General features: G+C 38.4%; 1 protein-coding gene across 1 annotated transcript in view; it reads right to left on the bottom strand.

Annotated features, from left to right (window-relative positions):
- Positions 1 to 13,227, bottom strand: part of fstl5 (follistatin-like 5) — a 173,670-nt gene extending 160,443 nt beyond the window's left edge. Inside the window, exon 1 of the mRNA XM_028589644.1 lies at positions 12,907 to 13,227. Coding sequence (XP_028445445.1) covers positions 12,907 to 12,929 — 23 coding nt within the window. The 5' untranslated portion in view covers positions 12,930 to 13,227. The remainder of the gene's footprint in view (positions 1 to 12,906) is intronic.
- Positions 13,228 to 21,024: the final 7,797 nt, after the last annotated feature.

Genomic DNA, 21,024 nt, shown 5'->3' with positions numbered 1-21,024 from the left:
AGCGAAGCACTTAACCCAAAGTGTCTACTATGAAACTAAAAGCCGGTCACCAGCCGACAGTATAAGGAAGAGAGAGATCGGTCCCTCTATATTTTCAGAAAAGACGATATTTGGTATATGTTTGACCAATAGAAGGAAGGAAGAGATTCTTGTACTTGTATTATAAAATTTTTTATTTATCTCATATTTCCAAACACAGGCCTCGTAACTTTACACTATAAACTGTGCATGTACAGTATATCGGATATAAACCACAAACTAAAATTGAACTTTATATTCGCTGTAAAGTTTCATAAAGGATCAGATTTTTTTATTGACCTTTTCAGAATGAAGCCATTATCAAAAGCTTTAAACCTTGATCCTAAAACTCTTCCTTTCCCTTGCAGACCGCCCAAATCAAAGTTGTTAATTACAACACTGATCACAAGCATGTGCTGGTAATTCATTAATGGTAATATATGCAGAATAAGTGTGTGATTGTTGATAGTTAATTTCCAGAACAACTGCCAACTTGTTCAGTGTGCTTCACTGATTTTTGCCCAATGCATGTTGCAACAGTTTCCACTTTTCAAGATTTCCAAAACCCTAAAAATTCAGTTCTCAGTCACACCCAAACAAGTCTTTGTTGTCTTTATGTATACCACGACAGTAAGAGGACACTATAATTTCCATTGTTTGTTGTCAATGTTTACTAGTTATTTATAATATAAGAGAGGCAGTCTCTTTTCTTTCTTAAATAGTCGTTTTTATGTTTCATTTTTATTTCTTTTGGAACAAAAACTCACTCATATCTTAAGTTTTCTCCTGAGGACTGGTCCAGAAATTCTAATAACAAAAGACAAAAACAACCCCAACTCAAGTTTTTAACTGTTTCCTACTCAGCAGATGTGGAGTTTGCTCAGTTGCCATGGAGATGGATTTGCTGACATGCGTTTACAAAGTCCTAAAAGTGCTATAGATTGAATGAACCATGTGTGATATAGTTAAACGTTCCAGAAAATGCTATTAAGTGGACATTATTAAGTCAGAATTGTTTTACAAGGTTACAAGATTCATTGATTTGTCATTTTACAGCACAGGGTTGCACAATGAAATGTATGTTGTAGCCCTTTCACACAACACGCACATGCCTTCTTTGTTTTTTTGCAACAACTTGAAACTATGTAATCATTGTTGTTGGATTTTGGCTGCACTGCCAGAGATAACTAAATTTTCTGGCCAAAACTATCACATCTTAACTTTTATTGATAAAGTTTTAGGTTCTGTTTTTTTTTTCTATTCAGACTATCGCTGCACATGATAACTGCCCAATCCCTCTGTTTATTCCAAGCTGTCGCAGCAGCTGGAAACATAAAATGCATTAAATCATGTGTGCCAGAGGATTTTTCCTAGATAGAAGAAATAAAAAAACTCTACTATAAACCAGGTGCTTAGAGCCACAAATAAAGCTGAAAGCTGTCATGAATGGGATATTCTGTGAGTCAAAATTCTGTAGTATCAATTGGCAATCCAGAGTACAATGTTTTTCCATTTTCAGCAGAAAAAATGTCCCTGAACCCAGGAACATTATTCAAAAGTATTGTGACTGACGCTGCTTTTTGTTGCTGGATTGTAGTTCTTGCCCCCTGAAAATGTTCCTGCTCCCAACGTAGTGCTATCTGATGGTTCAGGAGCTAACAGATGGAGTTTGTAGTACTGACGGTCACTGACAGTCTAGTCTGCTACAACTTGTGTACCACATTCATTCATAATGCAAGCAAAAACAAGCCTGTATAAGGAATTTCTATTGTTATTGATGTGCAAATTAAAGTTATGTAGCTGACTTTCCGAAGTTTAATTATGAAATTAATTTATTTCTCTTTTAGGTTTTTGCTCTGCAGATGCGGGCTTTGCCTTTCTTGTGAATTCAAACTCCCTTTCTACCTCTGCACTAATGTTCCTCCCCGCCGTTCTTGAGATGCCGAGGAAGCTCAAACATTGTGTCGCAATAACTTTTAGTTCCCGAGTTAGTACCTGAATTAAGGGCGTCTTTAGCTCCTAGGACTATTTGGTCAAAAAGCCCTATTACTGTAAAGATATGTCTGTGCCTTCAACTCAACTGAACCAGGAACCAGAACAACTTTATATGTGAAGTTTGTATAGATTTTAAATTCTGATATGACACATCTCATCAGCACATCTTTTTCTCTGAAGAATGTGAAACATGAACACCTCAATCTACCCAGAATGAGGTGATTCAAAGCCACCTCCTCACAAAACCATCATTGTGTAATTACTGGCCATTCATCTAAAATGACATGGTGGCAGATGTTTTGGCGAGAAGATGTACCACATCTTTTTGCTATGAGAGCACTTCCTCTGCAGACGCCCAGCTGTGCTGGCAGCTGTATCTGCTGACAGCTAGCATGGATTCTGCTTTGTGTGCAGCCTCTAAATTTCCTGTGATCTCCATATTTGGAAGACACATTTCCATTTAACATATTTAGCTCATGTTTTTACACAGACCAACTCATTATGTGACCTTTAGCTGATGTTCCAGTCTGTTTTAATTAATTGGGAGTCTGTGCTGATATATAGGGAAAATATTTTTGATTGCTTGAATATGGTTCAATGCCACCTAAGGATGTATAACCAGGTCATTTTGATTTGATTTGCTTTTAACTTCAGAAAGAAAGAAATCAGAGTTTTTATGACAGATTGACTAATGCAGTCTCAGCTTCTTTTTTAACAGCATCCTTCTGTTCAAATATGTACAATGCCAACAGAAGTGAAAGACTGCATTAACTGTATCCTGGTTTGTGCTATTCACAGCAAAAATAATGAGCAATAGTGGCTATGGCATGAGAAAAGAGTTAAAAAGGGCCCCTTTTTAAAAAGTAAAGCTGTGCTTTATGTATTTCTTTTTATCTGAGGAGCAATTTTCAGAAAGGGGGATTTCTTTGTGGAGCTTAAATTTAGTCGAAATAGTTGAGCCACATCGGAACAGGCCTGGCAAAGCCTTAATCATCTCTCAGATGTTCTGGATCACGTCCAAATAAGAGGCACTTGAGCTGCATAATGTCCTTTCATAATCACTATGATATCACCAGTTATGCTAATGGTCTAATTCATTAACCTAATTAATGAGTTAGCTTAATGCATTAGTATCAATTTGTGCATATTTTATGTCAATGTAATTGTCGTCATATAACATGTAGGTTTTAATAACAGCTCTGTGAGGTGTTGGGAAACAGTAAGGAGTTAAACTAATTTGAGGTTTTCTACATTGATATGCAAATTTATGCATCAAGGTACTCTAACTTCTAACCACACCATTAAATGATCTGCAGTAAAAATATAAACAGGCAGTCACCAGTATGATGATGTGCCATGCCGGCAGGAGGTAAAAACATCCGGATGATGAAGACGTGCAAAACTGTCCTAAAAGGGCAGAATGAAGTAGTGAGGCTTTGAAAAGTGTCCATATTTTCATACATTCGACTGTTGACTGCTTTAGTCAATGATGATTTAAACTGATTGCATTTTTGCTGCTATTACCAAGTATTAATATAAAAAATAAATATTTAATGACACTAAGGACTTTTTATTTTGGTCAAAGTAACATTTCATGGTAATGCAGTTGAAAGCAAAGAATATTTTGACAACTCTACTAAGTCACAGTAATATGTTGAAGTGTTTGAAAGGAAGCTGCTACACAAGAGAGTGAATAATAAGCCTTTGATTCAAGAAACTACTCAAATAAGAAAGGATAAATCTGAGTGTGACTGGCTAAGAGACTTGCTACTACCTCATTACCTGCTGTTAAGGTGCAACTAACCCCCAATTGCTCCAGCGGGGCTGCTTAGTGGCTAGTAAATAAAAACTATGGTTATTCAGGGCAGCTCTCAAGTGTGACTGTGTGTTATGAAGCATGGTGTTGCTTTCATGCTCAGTGAATGTCGCCTGTATGAGTAAAAGTAAAAAAAAAAAAAAACTTTACTATAGGCTCTGACATCATACATTTTATAGACAAATTATCACATTGTTCGCCTCACTGCTTTAATTTTTAGACACCATGACTTGTTAATTGGGCAACAGGGTAACACAGGGTGGAAAGCACTCACCCCCCACAATGGCAATAAAACACACAATTGGTAATTCAAATTGACAACTGAAGTCTCCAGAACAGCAACTAAATAGACCTTTAGGTGAGATTGTTTTGTGATGCTTCCAATGTCAAGAATTAACTTTAAACGTAAAGGTCCCATGGCATGAACATTTCACTTTATGAGGTTTTTTAACATTAATATGCGTTCTCCCAGCCTGCCTATGGTCCCCCAGTGGCTAGAAATGGTGATAGGTATAAACCGAGCCCTGGGTATCCTGCTCTGCCTTTGAGAAAATGAAAGCTCAGATGGGCCGATCTGGAATATTGCTCCTTATGAGGTCATAAGGAGCAAGGTTACCTCCCCTTTCTCTGCTTTGCCCGCCCTGAGAATTTAGCCCATCCATGAGAGAGAGAGACATCATGGCTTTCAAACAACCAAAGTGGCAGTTGGTCAAGGCACACCCCCACCCTCCACCTTGCCACCTCCCCTCTTTCCTCCTCAATAGCTACAGACACAGAAATGGCACATACTAAGGAAAGCTCATTGTGGGACTGGCTCTCTGTAATTCTGCACCAAGGCTGAATTTCAGGAAAGAGACTTCAGATACAGTATTAGGGGACCACTAAGGTCTATATAAAAGCATCCAAAGAGCACCTTGTCATGGGACCTTTAAACTTTAAAAGCCAACATGAACAAGAAGTCCTTAAAGCAATCAGGAAAAGAAACAACATGAACATTACAATTTTGTTACAACTGGCAAATTGGGTTTGAGTTTACTGTTGGGAAGCCGGTAAGGGATCATGCCCTTAAAGCTGCACTAACAGCTAGAACTTGTGAATGCTCTGCTGATCAGCAGATTACATTAAGGTTTTCAAGTATGCTGTTACTCAAGCATAACTGTCAACACTCTAGATATCACTTGTATCAACTATGCATGACTTAATTGGCTAAAACGTGTAAAAAAACACCAGTTAGGTTCTTTGTTGAATACTAGCACAAAGGAATTTTAACCTGTCTCATCATTCAAAACCTTATAACCTCATATCAATTACATCTCAGTCCCTACTGTACATTTACATTTACAAGCCTGAGTTCATTGCCAAACTAAATAATTAAATCCGACTTCTTAGGATTTGTGAGCCCTCACTTTCACTGGACTTCAAAGAAGCAACTTTCCGTCTACAACCCAGCTTCTGAACCCTTTAGGAGACCGCCGCTCCGATATCCTCGACTCATTAGACAGGACGCAAAGCTCCAAAATCCAAGAGGATAACAGCAGAGCATCCCAATGCAACCAGATAGCCGATAAAGATGGAGATAGGCCCTGGTGTAATTTTGTTGGCTGCATGTTGTGATGATATAATTCATTATCCACCATCCTTTTTATGAGACCGTTATCTGTTTTGTTCAGATATCTATCTATCTCAAGGCATAAAATGTGATTACACTGAGCTTTGAACTTATCCTGGCGTGTTGTGTGTCCCCACTAAATCCCTTGTGCACCACAGTTACATTGTAGCACTGAAGGAGGAATGTCCGTCACCAATGCATCATGGGAGTGTGTTTATTGTGTGTGTGTGTGTGTGTGTGTGTGTGTGTTATTGGATAATGCCAGTCCTGTCTGCCTACATGACTGTCAATCATTCCTTTTTACACCCAGAACTCTAATTAACTTTTGATATACTCCGCTGATACTATTAGGGTCACACAAACAGATCATATTTTGCATGTTTAGTGAATGTGGAAGTATGTGAGCCAGTAAGGATAGCAATAATGGATGAGAAAAAGTTATTTTTCTGCTCCGGTAGCAACTGCAGAAGCCGAGAGCTAAATCACTTTCAAAGTTAATCTGTTATAAATCCTGGCAGGCAGTCCAAATCTAGGCAGAGAAACTTCTGAAATCAAATGTGGAATTTCAATGATCCTCGTGCTCAGAAAGTAGATGCTTCACCACAATTCAACAAAACAAGGCAGGTGTTTCCATTCTTGAGCATGACTCTTATACTGTAGTTGGGATATGAAAGGACCTTTGCTGGAATCAGAGTGATGTCAACCATGTGAGACTGGTGCATACAATGAGAAGAGGCGAAGGGATTTACAGCAGTGAAAACATTAAGAAAGTCGTGAGGGTAACGGGAGTTCAGCTGGTCAATCACTGGAACGCTAATGAGCCTCTGATGTGTTTCTAACTCAGCAGCTTGCTTTGTTCTCAGCAGGACTATAGATGTTTTGTGTTACGGACTGTAAGCACTGGCTGAGGGATCCTGCAGGGACTCCAACATTATTTTCTGAACTCACAAACAGGATGTGCCATTGTCAGTTTCACCTTTTCACAGTTTCCTTTTTCAGCTTCACAACCATTCGGTCTATTTTAGGACATAAGCATTATGCAAATGTAGAAAAAAATTGTCTTTTGTTAGTTTAATAACCAAATGACAAGAATAGGTCCTAATTTAAGAATTTTACTGAACTGACTAAAAATTCGAACATTTTTATAACTGTCAAGAATCTACTATCTCAACCATAAGCATGTTTGTGGCATGCTGCTATCCAGGCTAAGGTAACAAAATCCATATACCAAAACGAAGCTAGCTCTCTTTTACTCTCTTTGTGTTGAGCCAAGCTTAACGGCTGCTAGTGGTGGCCTTATTAATTTACTGCAGAGACATGAGAGTGGTACCAACCTTCTCTTCTAACTTTTGGCAAGGAGGCAAATATACATATTTTCAAAAATGTCAAACTGTTCCTTTAAAGTGCTCAACAGCTTGTCAAACTGGATCTGCTGAGGAAGATCATGTCTTTGAAAGCTTAACAAAAACTGCTAAATTGACTTTTTTTTGGGTGTTTAATTTTTGTTATTACAAATTTGAATCAAAATGTCTTTAAATAGTCAAAATAATCAGTAACACACCTGCATGTTTTGAAATTAAATTGAAATTGACCATAGTGAATAAAAGTAACTTTTACAAACACTCAAATCTACTTAAACTTGCAGGGAAATTGTTGGACTGTATTTTTGGCTTCTAAAGACTGCCACTCGTAAAGAAGCTCTAGGTTTTCTCAGACTATATAATTTGTCTTTGATCCACCCAGGCAGTCCTGAAATGCCGGATAGCACACTGTGAAAAGTCCCCAGCAACCAGTTTGTACTGTATGGAAATCTTAACTAATTCATCCTCAGATAGTGTGCACATTATTCATCACAGCTCTAAATAGCCACCCAGTGAGAAAATTAAGTGATTCTAGTATATATTTTGTCATGCACAGGATTTCTTTTAGCTTGGCTTGACATCTGAGATTTATAAACAGCCTACTGTGTAGAATCAGCTCCGATTGTACCCTGGGATTCATCCAAAAAGCCACAATTATTAACAATTAAGATGAGCACCACAACACTATATAAAAATATTTAACTTTTTATTTTAGGACCTTGTGCAGCGTCTCCAGAGTGCACCTATAAGTTCTGTATCACAAAGGTTTGACAGCGGGGACTTGGGCATTATTTGATCCACATTACAATCATTTATGATCGCAGGAGTCTCGACATACGAGGCAGTGGGAGGAAAGACCTTGACTCTTCTTTTATAGCCATTTAATTTATAGACCATTTCAAATGTTGTGAGGTACAGGCTGTTGCTACAACTCTGCAGGAAAAAGCCTGGCAGCCACCACATTGGCTCCCCCATTGTTAACAATCATTACATAATCAGACTGATCCGATCTACTGTACTGTGCCCAGAACAATGCCATCACACTTGGCCACAGCGGCAGTGAACACTGAACTGCGACCTGTGATGCCATTAAAAAGCAACGCATGGCCAGAGCACCCCAGCACCCTCCTCCCCAAGTGTCAAACGCTTCCAACAAATAGCATTATTATCTCATAGACCTGCACCACCAACTTCCCCACCCACTGAGACACATTTTACAATGCCTCAGGCCACACTTGCCATCAGCTGGCTTGCAGCACACTGACAGGATTAGCGTAGAAACCTGGAGTCTGTTATCCCTAACCCTTAAGGTTTCTTCAACTTCTATTATGGTCTGACCATCTGCCAAAGAGCAATGAGACAGAGAAAGAGCAGTTCAAACATGTCATCCAGCCTCGGCTTTAAAAGTAGCCACAAAAGCTTTGTTCTGCTGTGCTGTACGAAATGGGTTATGACAATTACAATTTACCAATCCACTTGGAGTTCAATCAAGACATGAAGTGGAGGAGGTCATGCTTCAGAAAGCTAGAGCTGCTTGAAAAGTCAGGAGACAGAGCCTCGTACTGTTACCTTAGATTGATTCTCGAAGCAAAACGAAAAAAGAAATATGATCCAGTGGAAATGTTTGACTTCACTGCACAGAATAGACATTCTCATATATCATCACTGCAAGTTAAGCACATGCTAATATTGTAAATTACATTATAAGTGTTTTCATCTGTAACTGCATGTGATCTAAAGAGGTTTTCTGTTTGTTTGCATGCTGTCAAAATGGTGAACTCACACATAAAAGAGAAGTGCAATGTGCATAATAGAGTAAAAACAGGTTTTCACTTCGCCAAACAAACGCCCTGCTTGCCAGGAGACATGAGTATGTCAGGAGGTAGTGTCTGCTAAGCATGGCAGCAGAATAGCGTGTCTCAATATGTGTGGGTCTACTGCACAATAAAGATTCCACATATTGGAGAGGGGAACAACAAAGACAGACGCAGAGACACAGATGGGAGTTGGCAGCGGTTACAGCTTTGCTCCGAGTGGGAAGAAGGGAGATGGAAAAGGGGAAAGCAATGTTCAAAGTGTTATTGTTGAGGTGGGTTGGGGCCGAGCTATTGAGAAATGAAATTTGAAACCGTTACAATTGGTGTATCAAAACATATATTGGACACATTTGAATAATTTGTAATTCAGATTCCACAGGAAGAAATGAAGGTTCATCAGCTAATTTTATTTTAGTTGAATTGTTTTGCATGCACAACGTTAAATATGTTTTTGTGGTTCTTTCAGTGAAGACAGAATTCAAACTAAGGATTGATTGGAAAATGAAAGGAATAGTTTGATATTTTGGTAAATAAACTTGCTGAGAGTAAGATGAAATGATCAATACCTCTGGTCGTTTTCGTACTTAACTGTATGTAAATATAAAAATGTTGTTCTGTTTTTTGTCTTTGTGCTGTAACAGTTTCTTGGCAATCAGCAGCTGGGTGCAGTGACTTCTGGGAGTCTTGTCATCACCTTGATGTTGTTAGGCAAACAGTGAAGATGTGAAGTGCTGTGTGGATGGACTAAATGGTGCTTTTTACATTACATAACTTTCTCTAAACCACAAATTATCATTTTTGTAGGGATTTACACAAATGAGATACAACACATTAATTAGTGAGCTTTAGAGGTGCTGGAAGACATAGTTTTGAACTTTGGATAGAGCCAGAATATCAGCTTCGAGCTAGGCTAATCGCCTTTCTGCTCTTGGCACCAACATGAGAGGAGTATTGATTTTCATCCAACTAAAGAAACAAATTCGTTTTTTTGAAAAGGTTGAACTATTACTTTAAAGGTTGGGTTCACCCAAATTACAAAAGAACATATATTGGCAGTGTATCTATGTCCATTGTATTGAAGGGGAGGTAGACATTTCAGAGACATACAGTATATCAAATAAAACCAAAACAATGTGCATGATTATTCATTACTGCTGGGCCTCAGGCCTGTCCGGCCTAACCGCAAACCGCAATGACAGGATACCAAGTGAGAAAATGATTTTGTCTGGTAATGCGAATAATTTAATAATTAAAAGTAGCTTTGAAAATATGTCCAACAGAATGATATGATGAATTGAGAGTTTTCTGATGTGGAAGTGTGTAAATCTCCATCTGCAAGCACTCTAATGTGCCTTTCACTGAAAAAAATGCAATAGTAGTGCCTTCTATAATATACATTAACTAGTACAGCATGGCACCTTATTCCATTATTTTTATTATTATATAAGTTCAGTTCCGTAGTGGCTTGATGTTACATGTCGGAAAGCCACCTGAACGTAATGGATTTCATAGATTCCTAAGGAGCCAAAGGCAAATGTGTTTAGTGTCCCAGTAGAAACCCCCTTAACATAGACAGTACTGTATCCCTAAAAGGACCTATGCGTGATCAAAATTTTAGTGGTGTGTAACCGAAAAACCTTTTGAACCTGACATGGAATTGACAAGTTAATTGGCTGAATTTGTAGATGCACCTTACATCTGTACAGAAAAGCATAAAAGTAACACTGGGAAAATATGTTTTCTCCCTCAAACAACCCCATACAAAATATCTCAGAGGGTAATGGGTAAAGATTTTTGAACCTGCTGGGACGCCAGGACACCTGAGATTACCACGAAGACCATAAAACGGTGCCATTTTCAGTGGCAGCGCAATTATCCTCCCTAACATACAACCTGATTGTCATATCATCCAAATCTGCCCCCTCCCCCCTCACAACCACCTGCCATTACTACACTTTCACACACAGTCCTTTTAGATTTGCTTTGATCAGTGTCCTAGCATTATTTTCCTTCTTACTAGTGAAAGGAATATTGACTCAAAAGCATTTCCCTTCCTGCGGTGCTCTAAGAAAGTCATTGTATTGAAATAGATAGCTGAGCAGCTCCATTAACACCACTACCTGCTCAGCTGGCACCATCTCCTATCTGTTGTTAAATGGCTTAATTGGATCTGAGCTGGAAAAGCTTTTTTTTTGGTCTAGGTGCGGTGAAGTAATATATTTTCCCTGTGAAAATATTGTGTTGTTGGGCTTTGTTGGTGTCTTCATGGGTTTGAACATAAGTGTGAACTGAGTTTATCATATCCACATCTGTCTTTTCTCTTGAATTATTTATTAAAACTAGCATGTTTATTAAGTATCCTCACTATATTCTGCACAATATGTATAATATATAGCCTGTATAAAGGATATATTACTTGGACCCTGGTTCGTATTCAAGTGGATAATCAATTAGTGAGCGCAGCCTTGAAAAACAGATCCACTCATTCATCCAATGCGCCACTGGAAATAGATTCTATCTTGTGGTTTCAAAGAGCTTTCAAAGAGAAAGTGAATGCATTCATGAGAATGAAGGGATTGAAGTAGGATTGTAAAGGCCCACAGATGGCTCAACACTAAAACTGCATGGTTTCTGTAGCATTCACACTTCCTCTGAAGGAATTTCAATTACTGCAGCAATTATTGGAGAAATGTGCTGGGATCATTAGTGTCTGTGTGCATTGTGAATCACACAAAATGTCAAAATTATGTAGGAAATACAATATACTGACACTAGGTTTGTCTTTTCCCCCTTTACCTGTTACTGCAAATTAATGCTGTCACAAGACTAATTAGGAGTGTACAACAATTGGCACACAAATAATAAGGAAGTGCTTATTTTCATTAACCCTAAGCCCTAAGTAAAAGTCACCCTAAAAGTCCCGTTTTAAAAGTGTTACTCAGTTAAAAAGTATGTGAGTATTAGTAACAAAATGTACTTTAAGTGAAAAGTAAAAATACTCTAGAATAATGACTCCCTGTGAGTGTTACACTATTATATTAAATTAGCATTTTCTTGTCAATGTGAGGTTAATTCTAACTATAAGCATGTATACACTGTTGGGAAGTTTAATCTATTACAATACATCATCTTTTTATTAACCAATCAGTGCGTAGTTAAGTGTATTTGTATTGTAAAGTAACAAAAAACTAAAGCTGTCAAATTATATTTTCCTCTGAAACTTGTATTCTTGTATTTCATATCTGTCTTATTCTATTTGAGCTGTTTTTATATTTTAACTGCTCTTTAATGTTTATGTAAAACACTTTGAATTGCCTTGTCGGTGAAATGTGCTATAAAAATAGTAAACATGAAACAGTACAGTTCTTGAGTAAATATGTAGTTACATTCCACCATTGCTTACAGATAGTATGATGTTTCTTGTATTTATTTTTTGATAAGTTGTATAGGCTACAGTATTTTTTTTATATATAATTATTATGTTTTATCTATTGTCCTGTATAGGAACTAAGGTTGAGGCTACTGTATATCCTTCAACAGAAACCTCAAACCCTCAAAGGATTTCAGGCTGTAAATCTGAGTTGTATCGATTGCAGAACTTAATCTGGCTTTAGGTTAGCCCTAACTCCATCTGCTGCACCATGGCGGAGATAAAAAACAAAAGAAGGACCCCAAATTTCATTCGCAAACCATGAAACAACACAACTAATGGCCATCCACGGCGCAAAAGCCTGTAATATACTGCCAGATGAGTCAGGCGCAAAGCTGAGGATGAAAAACAAAAGTATAATCCCTCTGCTGCTAACGGTGTCACTCAAGGATTAGCGTGCCAAGGGGGAAAAAAATAACACACTAAGTACTGCGCGGATAAATTAAAAGCTCTGGGCAACGTGGCGTGTCTCCAATCGTTTCAAAAACATTGATTGTGTTACAATGGGAAGTGTTTGTGCTCTTCAGTGTGAGCGCCCCTCTCAGAATAACAGCAACTGTAATCTCAATTTCAGATATCCTGATATCAGTTGATTTGAGCCTGCGGGATCTGGCGACAAGTAGGCTAAACTGAAATGGCAAAAGCTCGAGGCGACAGATTAGGAGATATTTTCGGAGTCAAAAAGAGTGACCTGGTGGATTATTAGACAAGAGTTGTGTCGCCTCACCGATGATGAGGGTTAAGCTTTCTGTCTGATAGCGAGTCGGATAGAAAGGGGGACTTCCCATGGACGGAGCTGTGCTCGGATGGGCTTTTACACTTAAAACACAAAACAAAACACACAAACACAGTTTTATTACCTGTGTGTCCAGACGTAAACCATCCAGGAGGATAATCCAAACGAGATTAGTTGTGAACGGAAGGAAGCAACACTTCTCAACAAACTATTATTAATGGTAATCTCGAGCTCCGGCCAAATCCACGGCTGGTGTACAGCGTAATTTCCGATGAGTAGAGAGAGAAATGTCCTCGGGAGAAGTTTGCACCTATAAGCAGCCAAAGAGGAGGTTTTTAATCCTTTCCCAAAATACCACCAATGTAGAGTAGAGCCGATAGAGGCGAAGAAGAAGAGGAGAGGGCTATGGAGTTCAGCACCACGGCACAGTGGACAGCTCCGACGGCGCAGCGATCTCACCTCGGTCGCTCTCGGGTCTCGTGTGCGCCACCGAGGCAGGAGCCACCAGCCCCAACCTCACCTACTGGCTCAGTCCCCACCGGATTTACATACAATCACGCGGGAGGGAGGGAGGAGAGGAAGGGATGAACCAATCACGAATATCCCGTAGTAGGCAGCAGAAACACAGAACGACAGACGGAATGTGAACCGGTCCTGTGCCAAGCGACACTGTCCGTGACTAAGAGGGAAGAAACTCACTCACTCACTCACTCACTCACTCACTCACTCACTCAGTACTTCATCGCCACACTGTACAACTACTGTTTGACCTTCAGATGATCATCACGAGTGCAGAATTACAATATCAACAATATATATAGTATATTTAGTTTGTTTATTTCCTTTTAAGACCTAATCAGTTTTTGTATTGTTATGTATTAGTAATAGTCAGTGAAAGTAACTAAGTACATTAACTTGAGTAGGGTAGTGCAATTTTTAGGTACTGTATTTAATGTTACTTTATACTTCTACTAAATATTGTATGTTTTACTCCACTACATCAATCTAACATCTGCAGTAATTATACTTCAGTTTCAGATTTACCACAAAAAACCTATGATCAAATAAAATCTGATTTGTTGTTACGGATTAAGTCAAAATCAGCTCCACTTCGACCAGCTACATTAAAATGCAGCTTACTGTTAATGACTCAATAATGATAATAAACAATAATATAGGCCTACAGTATATAATGATCTCGCACTCTAAAAGTGTCCACCATTCATAAAGAGAACTAATACTATTAGTATATTTTGCTGATATTTCTGTACTTACGTAGAATTTTGAATACAGGACTTTTACTTGTAACAGATTTTTGCATTGTGGTGTAACTACAGGATCTGAATATTTTTTTCACCAATGTAGTAGTTGTAGTAGTAGTAGTAGTAGTTGTTGTTGTTGTTTATCATCTCATGCACACACAAGTACTCAGCCAACATAGACTTATGAGACACCAAAAATCAGTGCTGGATGAAGTATCCAGATTTTAAAGTGAAAGTAACAACACTACAAATGTACTCCACAACAAGTAAGTCCTGCTAAACAATTTTGAATAAAGTAAAAGTACCCATAGTACGTTTCATTACCAAAACATAAGCTTCTTGGAGTATTAAAAGTAAAAGTAGACATTATGAATAATGGCACCTTTCCGGGTTATATATTTTTTATTATTACTGATGCATAGCAGCGTTTCAGTGTTAGAGCTGGTCAAGGTGGCACTAAATATAACCATCTGTAAAAATGCATTTTTTGGTTAAAAGATGATCACATATTGTGTATGTAAAATATTAAATATGTAAAGTAAGACGTAATAAAGCTGTCAAATAAATGTAATGAGTAAAAAGTATGTTTCCCTCTAGAATGCAGTGAAGTGGAAGAATAAAGAAGAATTACATAGAAATACAAGTATAAGCACTTGAAAATAGTAATGAGTTATACTGTACTTGAGAAAAGGTACTTTTTTTGTGCATCCCACCAAAAGTAACATGCTTTGTACATATAACATTACATTGCAAATACACACCTTCACTTCCTCTCCCAACGCGCTACATAAAAAGTGACAAAAAAGGTTTTTTGTCAATTTTTATGAAGCATGAATGTGTGCAAGATTTACAGTGCATCAAATGTTGTGTGTCTTGTGTGCATTGTCTGTTAAGAATGTATGCATTGTCTGTTAAGAATGTATGACACTAAACGTTTTACTGTATATGTGTATTTATGTTGTGTGTATTAAAAAATACTTTTTCAGGGCAAAAAAATGTGCTGTAGCTTGTTGTTGTATTATTGTTGTAAGTATCAGAGGTTTGCACATGTTTTGTTGTCTTCTCAGCACCTGACTGCGTTTTCTCAGGCAAGAAAAGATTTCTGATATATTCATGTCATTATTAGGATCGTGTAAGTAATTTGACTCAACGGTGTTTCAGTCTTCACCTAATTAGTAACCTGATAATAGCGACTTCCCACAGCACTGAAGACGGATAAAGATCAGCGTTAAACTTAGATGAGGTCAGACTTAGTCGTCCATTCAGTCTAATGACAGCTGCCCACATTCACAAAATGGTTTCTCACACCACTACTTAAATGAAAACCAAATCTATTGAAAGACAAGAACGCCAAATATTGTATGATTTCTGCTAAACCACAGATTACGTTCAGTGTCAACATTTTTAAAAGTCCTTGCCTTTTACAACATCTGCACACATAGCAACTACAGAATGGTTAAGGTTAGTGGAAGACTGTTGGTTTAGCACACAAACTAAAGCTTAGTGGCTGTGACTAAAACAGTTGGTTAGGGAATCAATACTTCATGTGTTGATAGCGAACATTGGCCTTGGAAGTATATTGTGAGGTGTGAAATCGTTCAGTGTGTGGAATTTCTGCATCTTCAAACTTTCATTAAGACCTCTTCCATCTCCTCCTCCTTTTGTTACCATCTGGAGCTCTAAGTAAGCTTGGTTGCAACTGAATAGGTCGTAAATGAGTGCTATCAGGAACCACAAAATGCTCAAATAAGCAACACATGTGACTGTTTTTGTCACTATTGTATTGGTCACTCATATTAGCGTCTTCTGATCTGTCGTTTTGGCAACTAAAGTTACTTGGTTAATGTTATAAAAACTTGTTCATGGTTAAAAGAAACCAACATTGAGTCGTTTCCATTGCAGGAATTTTCTCAAGGAACCAAAAACCTTTTGAGGAACCTAACCTGCGTTTTGACCATATGAGCCATGGACTGAATTTAGTTCTTGTAAGAGAGTTTCAGCTTTCAAATTCAGTTTCAAATTCCTTAGTCGGGGGTAGTATTGACTGTTGGGAGGAGACGAGATGCAAACCGTGTTCTGCATTGATAAAGTCAGCCACTTTGTATGCCCAATACCTCCTTCCTTAGATTTTGTCACTGTCCTTCCTCTCTTGCTTGTGAGAGAGGACAGACGCTATTTACCATAAGAGGTCACTTGTCAGGAATACATAAACATGGGTCATTTTAAACATTTGAACAAACAACCTATGCTGTTGTTTTCTAGTGAGGACAGGTCTTCTTTGGTGAAACAACCTAAATCTGACCTGAACTGAGACAAGGAAAGACAGCTTTCTGTAACTTGTCTTTATGTAATTGAAGGAAATGCAATTAGCTATTAACTTGCTGTAAGCGTTGACAGAGTGAGAGACACTAAATCTGAGTGTTGTCTACGTAGCTGTGATAAGCTAGACTGGGTAAACCCAGCCCGATCTGCCGGCGATTTGATTTCGCTCTGCAGCTCAGGCTGGAAACCTGTACGTTTATCTATCCTGCTTCCGTTACAAATCTGCGGGGACCAATCACAAACTGGCTTACCCACCTGGCGCGCTATTGGCAGGTTTAACACGACGATGATAGAGAAGCGACGGCAAGCAGCTTTTTGTTTACATTCAACATGACGGCCACCGAAGCGCAGCAACCCATTAATGCCGCTGTCGCTGCTACGTCACCCGGATCGTTGGTCTGATTGGTTGAAGGACTATCCAGTTGCGTACAGAGTCATTTGAACTATGCCCATTGAGCACGCTTCTTGTGCAGTAGAAAATACAGAGCAGACTCCCCAGACTAATGTTCAATCTTAAAAGATTGAGCTTGGTGTGGTGATAGTCAGACTAGTGATAAGCAGCATTATTGTCATGTATGATTTGATTCCAACCAACTGAGTTTATTTCTTCCCGGCCTCATGTGTCCCTGACCGGCCAAAGCTAATGACTTCCTCTTCCTACATCCACCTTTATATCATCACTGTAAGCCTACATATTGTGGTTATTGTTGCTTTGATCCTTAACCCTTTCTACCCCACACAGGAAGAATGAAATTATTTTAATAACTGTAATGTAAGAGTTAAAAATACCACAATAAAATGACACCTTAGCAGAAAAGGTGTTGCTGAAATAAACAATGCATGAACAACAGGAACCCCGCAGATTACTACTTAAATATCTAACATGTTTTCATGTAAATCCTGAAAACCAAGTCACAAGCTTCATGCCTCATGTGTAAATATACCGCCAGAGTCACATCACCGTAATCAAACATGATGCACGCGCTCACGCTCATTCAGCACATATGCCAAATGTGTTGCTGCTCCTGCAAAATGAAGTTATAGCATGATTCATTAAGACAAATAAGAAGGAGCTCTCCCTTGACATTCTCCCTGCGAATCCAGAGATTATGTTGCCACATCTGTGCTTATAAACAACCCGTGTGTATATGTCACCTGGGTGCTGCTGGGATGGCTGTAATTTATCATGCCGACAATTAATGCCCTGCATGTTAAATAAGGAAGAGGGAGAAGGAATTGTCTCTGTGGCATGTTGTAGCATTTTGTTATTCAAGCTGGGAGTTCATTTTGTGTGTGTGAGTTTCTGTGTAATGTGTGCAGGCTGTCGTGTTGGAGAGTATAGTATGTATAGTATAGAATGGAGAATAGTTTGTGTGTGTGTGTGTGTGTGTTGAATGTTTGCACACAATGGAGTGGTAGAGAGTCCACTTCTGTATCTGTGTGAATCCAGTTATTTGCATGTATCGGTGTGGGTGAGCTGGCTATTTTGTGTGAGTGCATTTATACAAAAGAATGGCAGTGAGAATAATCAGCGTGTGTGTCTGTGTGTGTCGGTGTGTGGTGAAGACTGTAATAGATTGTGACACATTGTATGTGAGCACGCTCACACAGATGTGATATTTGGCCTGTATCGCATCCCATTATCCGTTAAACTTTGCGGTGTCGTGCTCAGCTCCAGATTGCGATGTCAACTCGATGTACAGTCACTGCGACTGCTCCATTAGGACTGAACATATGGGTCCCACTCTCCACTCCCCGGGCTTCTACTCGAACAGAGTGACATTAGTTTGGATCCATCTTCCCCGGCTGAGGCTTTCCGTTTGACCTCTGTGAATTAATGCAGATGTTGTGCTGAAGAATCACCACGGCATGCACTCCCTAAGAGCTTATGTAGACTTTTCTTCTTGAACTCTGTTGGTAGATTGAGTTTTCTAACGTTTGAAAAAATGTATGGCTATTGTGTTATTGTAATTATAACAAGTAATGTAGAGTGGGTTTCTTAACTCAGTGGTATTCAAAATGGGAAGACTTCTTGTAAACATATACTTCAATATGAGAAGATGAAGGAAAATACTGATTAAATTAGTGCTGAGCTCCTCAAATGAGAGGATTTGCTCCTTTTTCTTGTTGTAAACTGAATACTTTCATGTTCTGGAAGCCGTCGGACTAAACAAGGAACTTTAAAGTGTTTGTTCTGGGGAGTTGAGATGGCCATTTTTCACTATTTCCTGTCATATTACTATGGCTGTGATCAGACTGAACTTTGCACTTTGCACTATCCTCATTCATCTCAGTGACACTGAATCAACACACACAACAAGGGTTCTGACTTTGCTGTTTTGATGTGCTCTTCACGCAAAACACAGGATTGTCCAGAAAAAGTCAAATCTGGTTTAAGTTTTGCAACAATGCAATGTATTGGCAAATTACATGCATTTGCACAAGGTGTAATTCTACAGTTTACTCCAATTGTCAAGACAGAGGATAACATGACTGTTGCTGTAATAACTTTCAGGAGTTATAAATAAAACCATGAGCCTTTATTTCATATTTTTACTGGTAGCTGCAGCATGTATTTTTTAAACTAACATGTTCTGTTTGAATACCGAAGAGAGCCCTTCAGATGATAAATTGATGATTCACAATAATTCTTGAGAGATGACTTAATGCACAGTTTAACTGGCACATTAAACATTCATATTTGTTTTCCACAAAGAGCTTTTTGAAACATTTTAATTGGATTCTACCGTCCATTTTGGCTGACAAAAACTTTAGCCAGTCACAATATAATATATAGAAAGGTGTATTGATGACAATTGTATATATTACAAAAAACATTTTTATTTTATATATTACAAAAAACAAAAACTTACCAGGACACATGCTAAATGGAGACTTAATAATAATAATTAATACTCTTTATTGATCCCCAATGGGGAAATTACAATTTACACTCTATTGTTATTACACACAGGCCTGAAATACACACACATGCTCAGGTCCTATACATGCACTAATGGAGATTTACCAGAGTGAGTGGGCTGCATCTGCTGAACAGACGCCCCGAGCGGTTGAGGTAGGGTTTGGTGTCGTGCACCTTGGCAGTTACCAGTCCACACTCCGTACTTTGGTCCGTACGGGGACATAGTAGCAGAGGATAGTGTTCAGATGTATTGTTCTAATGTACATTCAGCTTTCTGTTTCTATCTTGCAGCTGACATGTTTCAGTGCTCTTGAATGCTTTCAGCAGGCCTCACTTACGGGTGTTTTCAGCACTAGTCATTTATGGACAGAGTGATACTTTGAAAACAAATGGACGTCCTTGCTGAGTCAGTCCTGATGGAGTACTCTGCCGGTACATTCAGAATGCAGTAGTCACAGCACTTTGAGTGAAAGTTTTTGTGTCTGGCTCACTGAGGTCAGAGTCCAAACATCGCTCTAATATCAGAAGCTAGAAACTCAAACAGCACTCGTAGTAGGACATGCCACCATGCTGCTACCAGGCCCACTCTACTTTTATTGGTGGCCAGTTTTGGCTACACTCAAATCATTGCATCCTGCCAAAGGCATCAGTCCAGAATTAATGGCAAAATAAATCTGTAATCAACAGATTATATATTTATTCTAATTAGTTTGCATGCTGTTTAGTAATTAAGATGATTAATCTTGCATATTTAATTACTTTTGGACATCCTTATGATTGCAGAAACATTTTAATCCTGAACATCACAACACCTCCTAATGTAGCCAAAGATTTTTCCCGGAGGATGCAGACCAAAAAGTGGACCACCACTGATTAAAACTTTTTTTGTAAACACTACAATTGTTTGTTGTAGCCTTTTGAAGTGCTCCTTAGCACCGTATTATTTCCCAAAGGATGTCGAATGAAATCTGACTCAGCAGGATGGAAAACATGAAACACTTCTTTGACTTAAAGAGACATGGTCCAGATTTGAAGCAGGTCTAATGAGTAGGAATGACATCATTGGCAGAATGAAAAACTCAGAGCTTCAAGAAAACTTTGACAAACTTTGATTTTGATATTTCTACGCTGTTTTATCTTCTGGCAACATGATTTTACTGAAAGCAGATCTTCAAAATAATTTGTGGAAGTCGTAAGACTTGCAATTTAACTGGACAAGTGTTGTCTATAAATGGATAGACGAACAAAAATAGTCACAGATTTAAATACTTGCATAGAACCACAGGACACACAAACAGTAAAAGACATTTTCAGGCTAATATAATGCAATATCATAGATCCCTTTAACATTTGGCATAATCACGTGTCGCTAGTGAGTGGAGTGTGCTTAGCTAGAGAATAGACTGTAAAGAGTATAAACCCCACAAGTAAATGCACCCAAGATGCCATCCAAACAGCCTCAGAGAGAGGTCCAGACATACTGTATTAAGGCATTCAATCCTATTTAAGTTAAAGTACATACATATTATCAGCAAAGTATACTTAAAGCATCAAAAGTAAAAGTACTTGTTCTGCTGTAAAATGTCTCATGTGACTATCTATTTATAAATTACATTTTAAGATTTGTATTACTGATGAAACAATGTGTATTGTATTGTTGTAGCTGGTCCAAGTGGATCTAATTCTAATACAGATAGTTTAGACCAGTGTTTCCCAACTTAGTGGTATCCCCTCC

Source organism: Perca flavescens, chromosome 10 (assembly GCF_004354835.1).
Source record: "Perca flavescens isolate YP-PL-M2 chromosome 10, PFLA_1.0, whole genome shotgun sequence".
NCBI lineage: Eukaryota > Metazoa > Chordata > Actinopteri > Perciformes > Percidae > Perca > Perca flavescens.
Note: the sequence above shows the minus strand (reverse complement) of the source record. Positions and strands in the feature narration are given on the sequence as shown.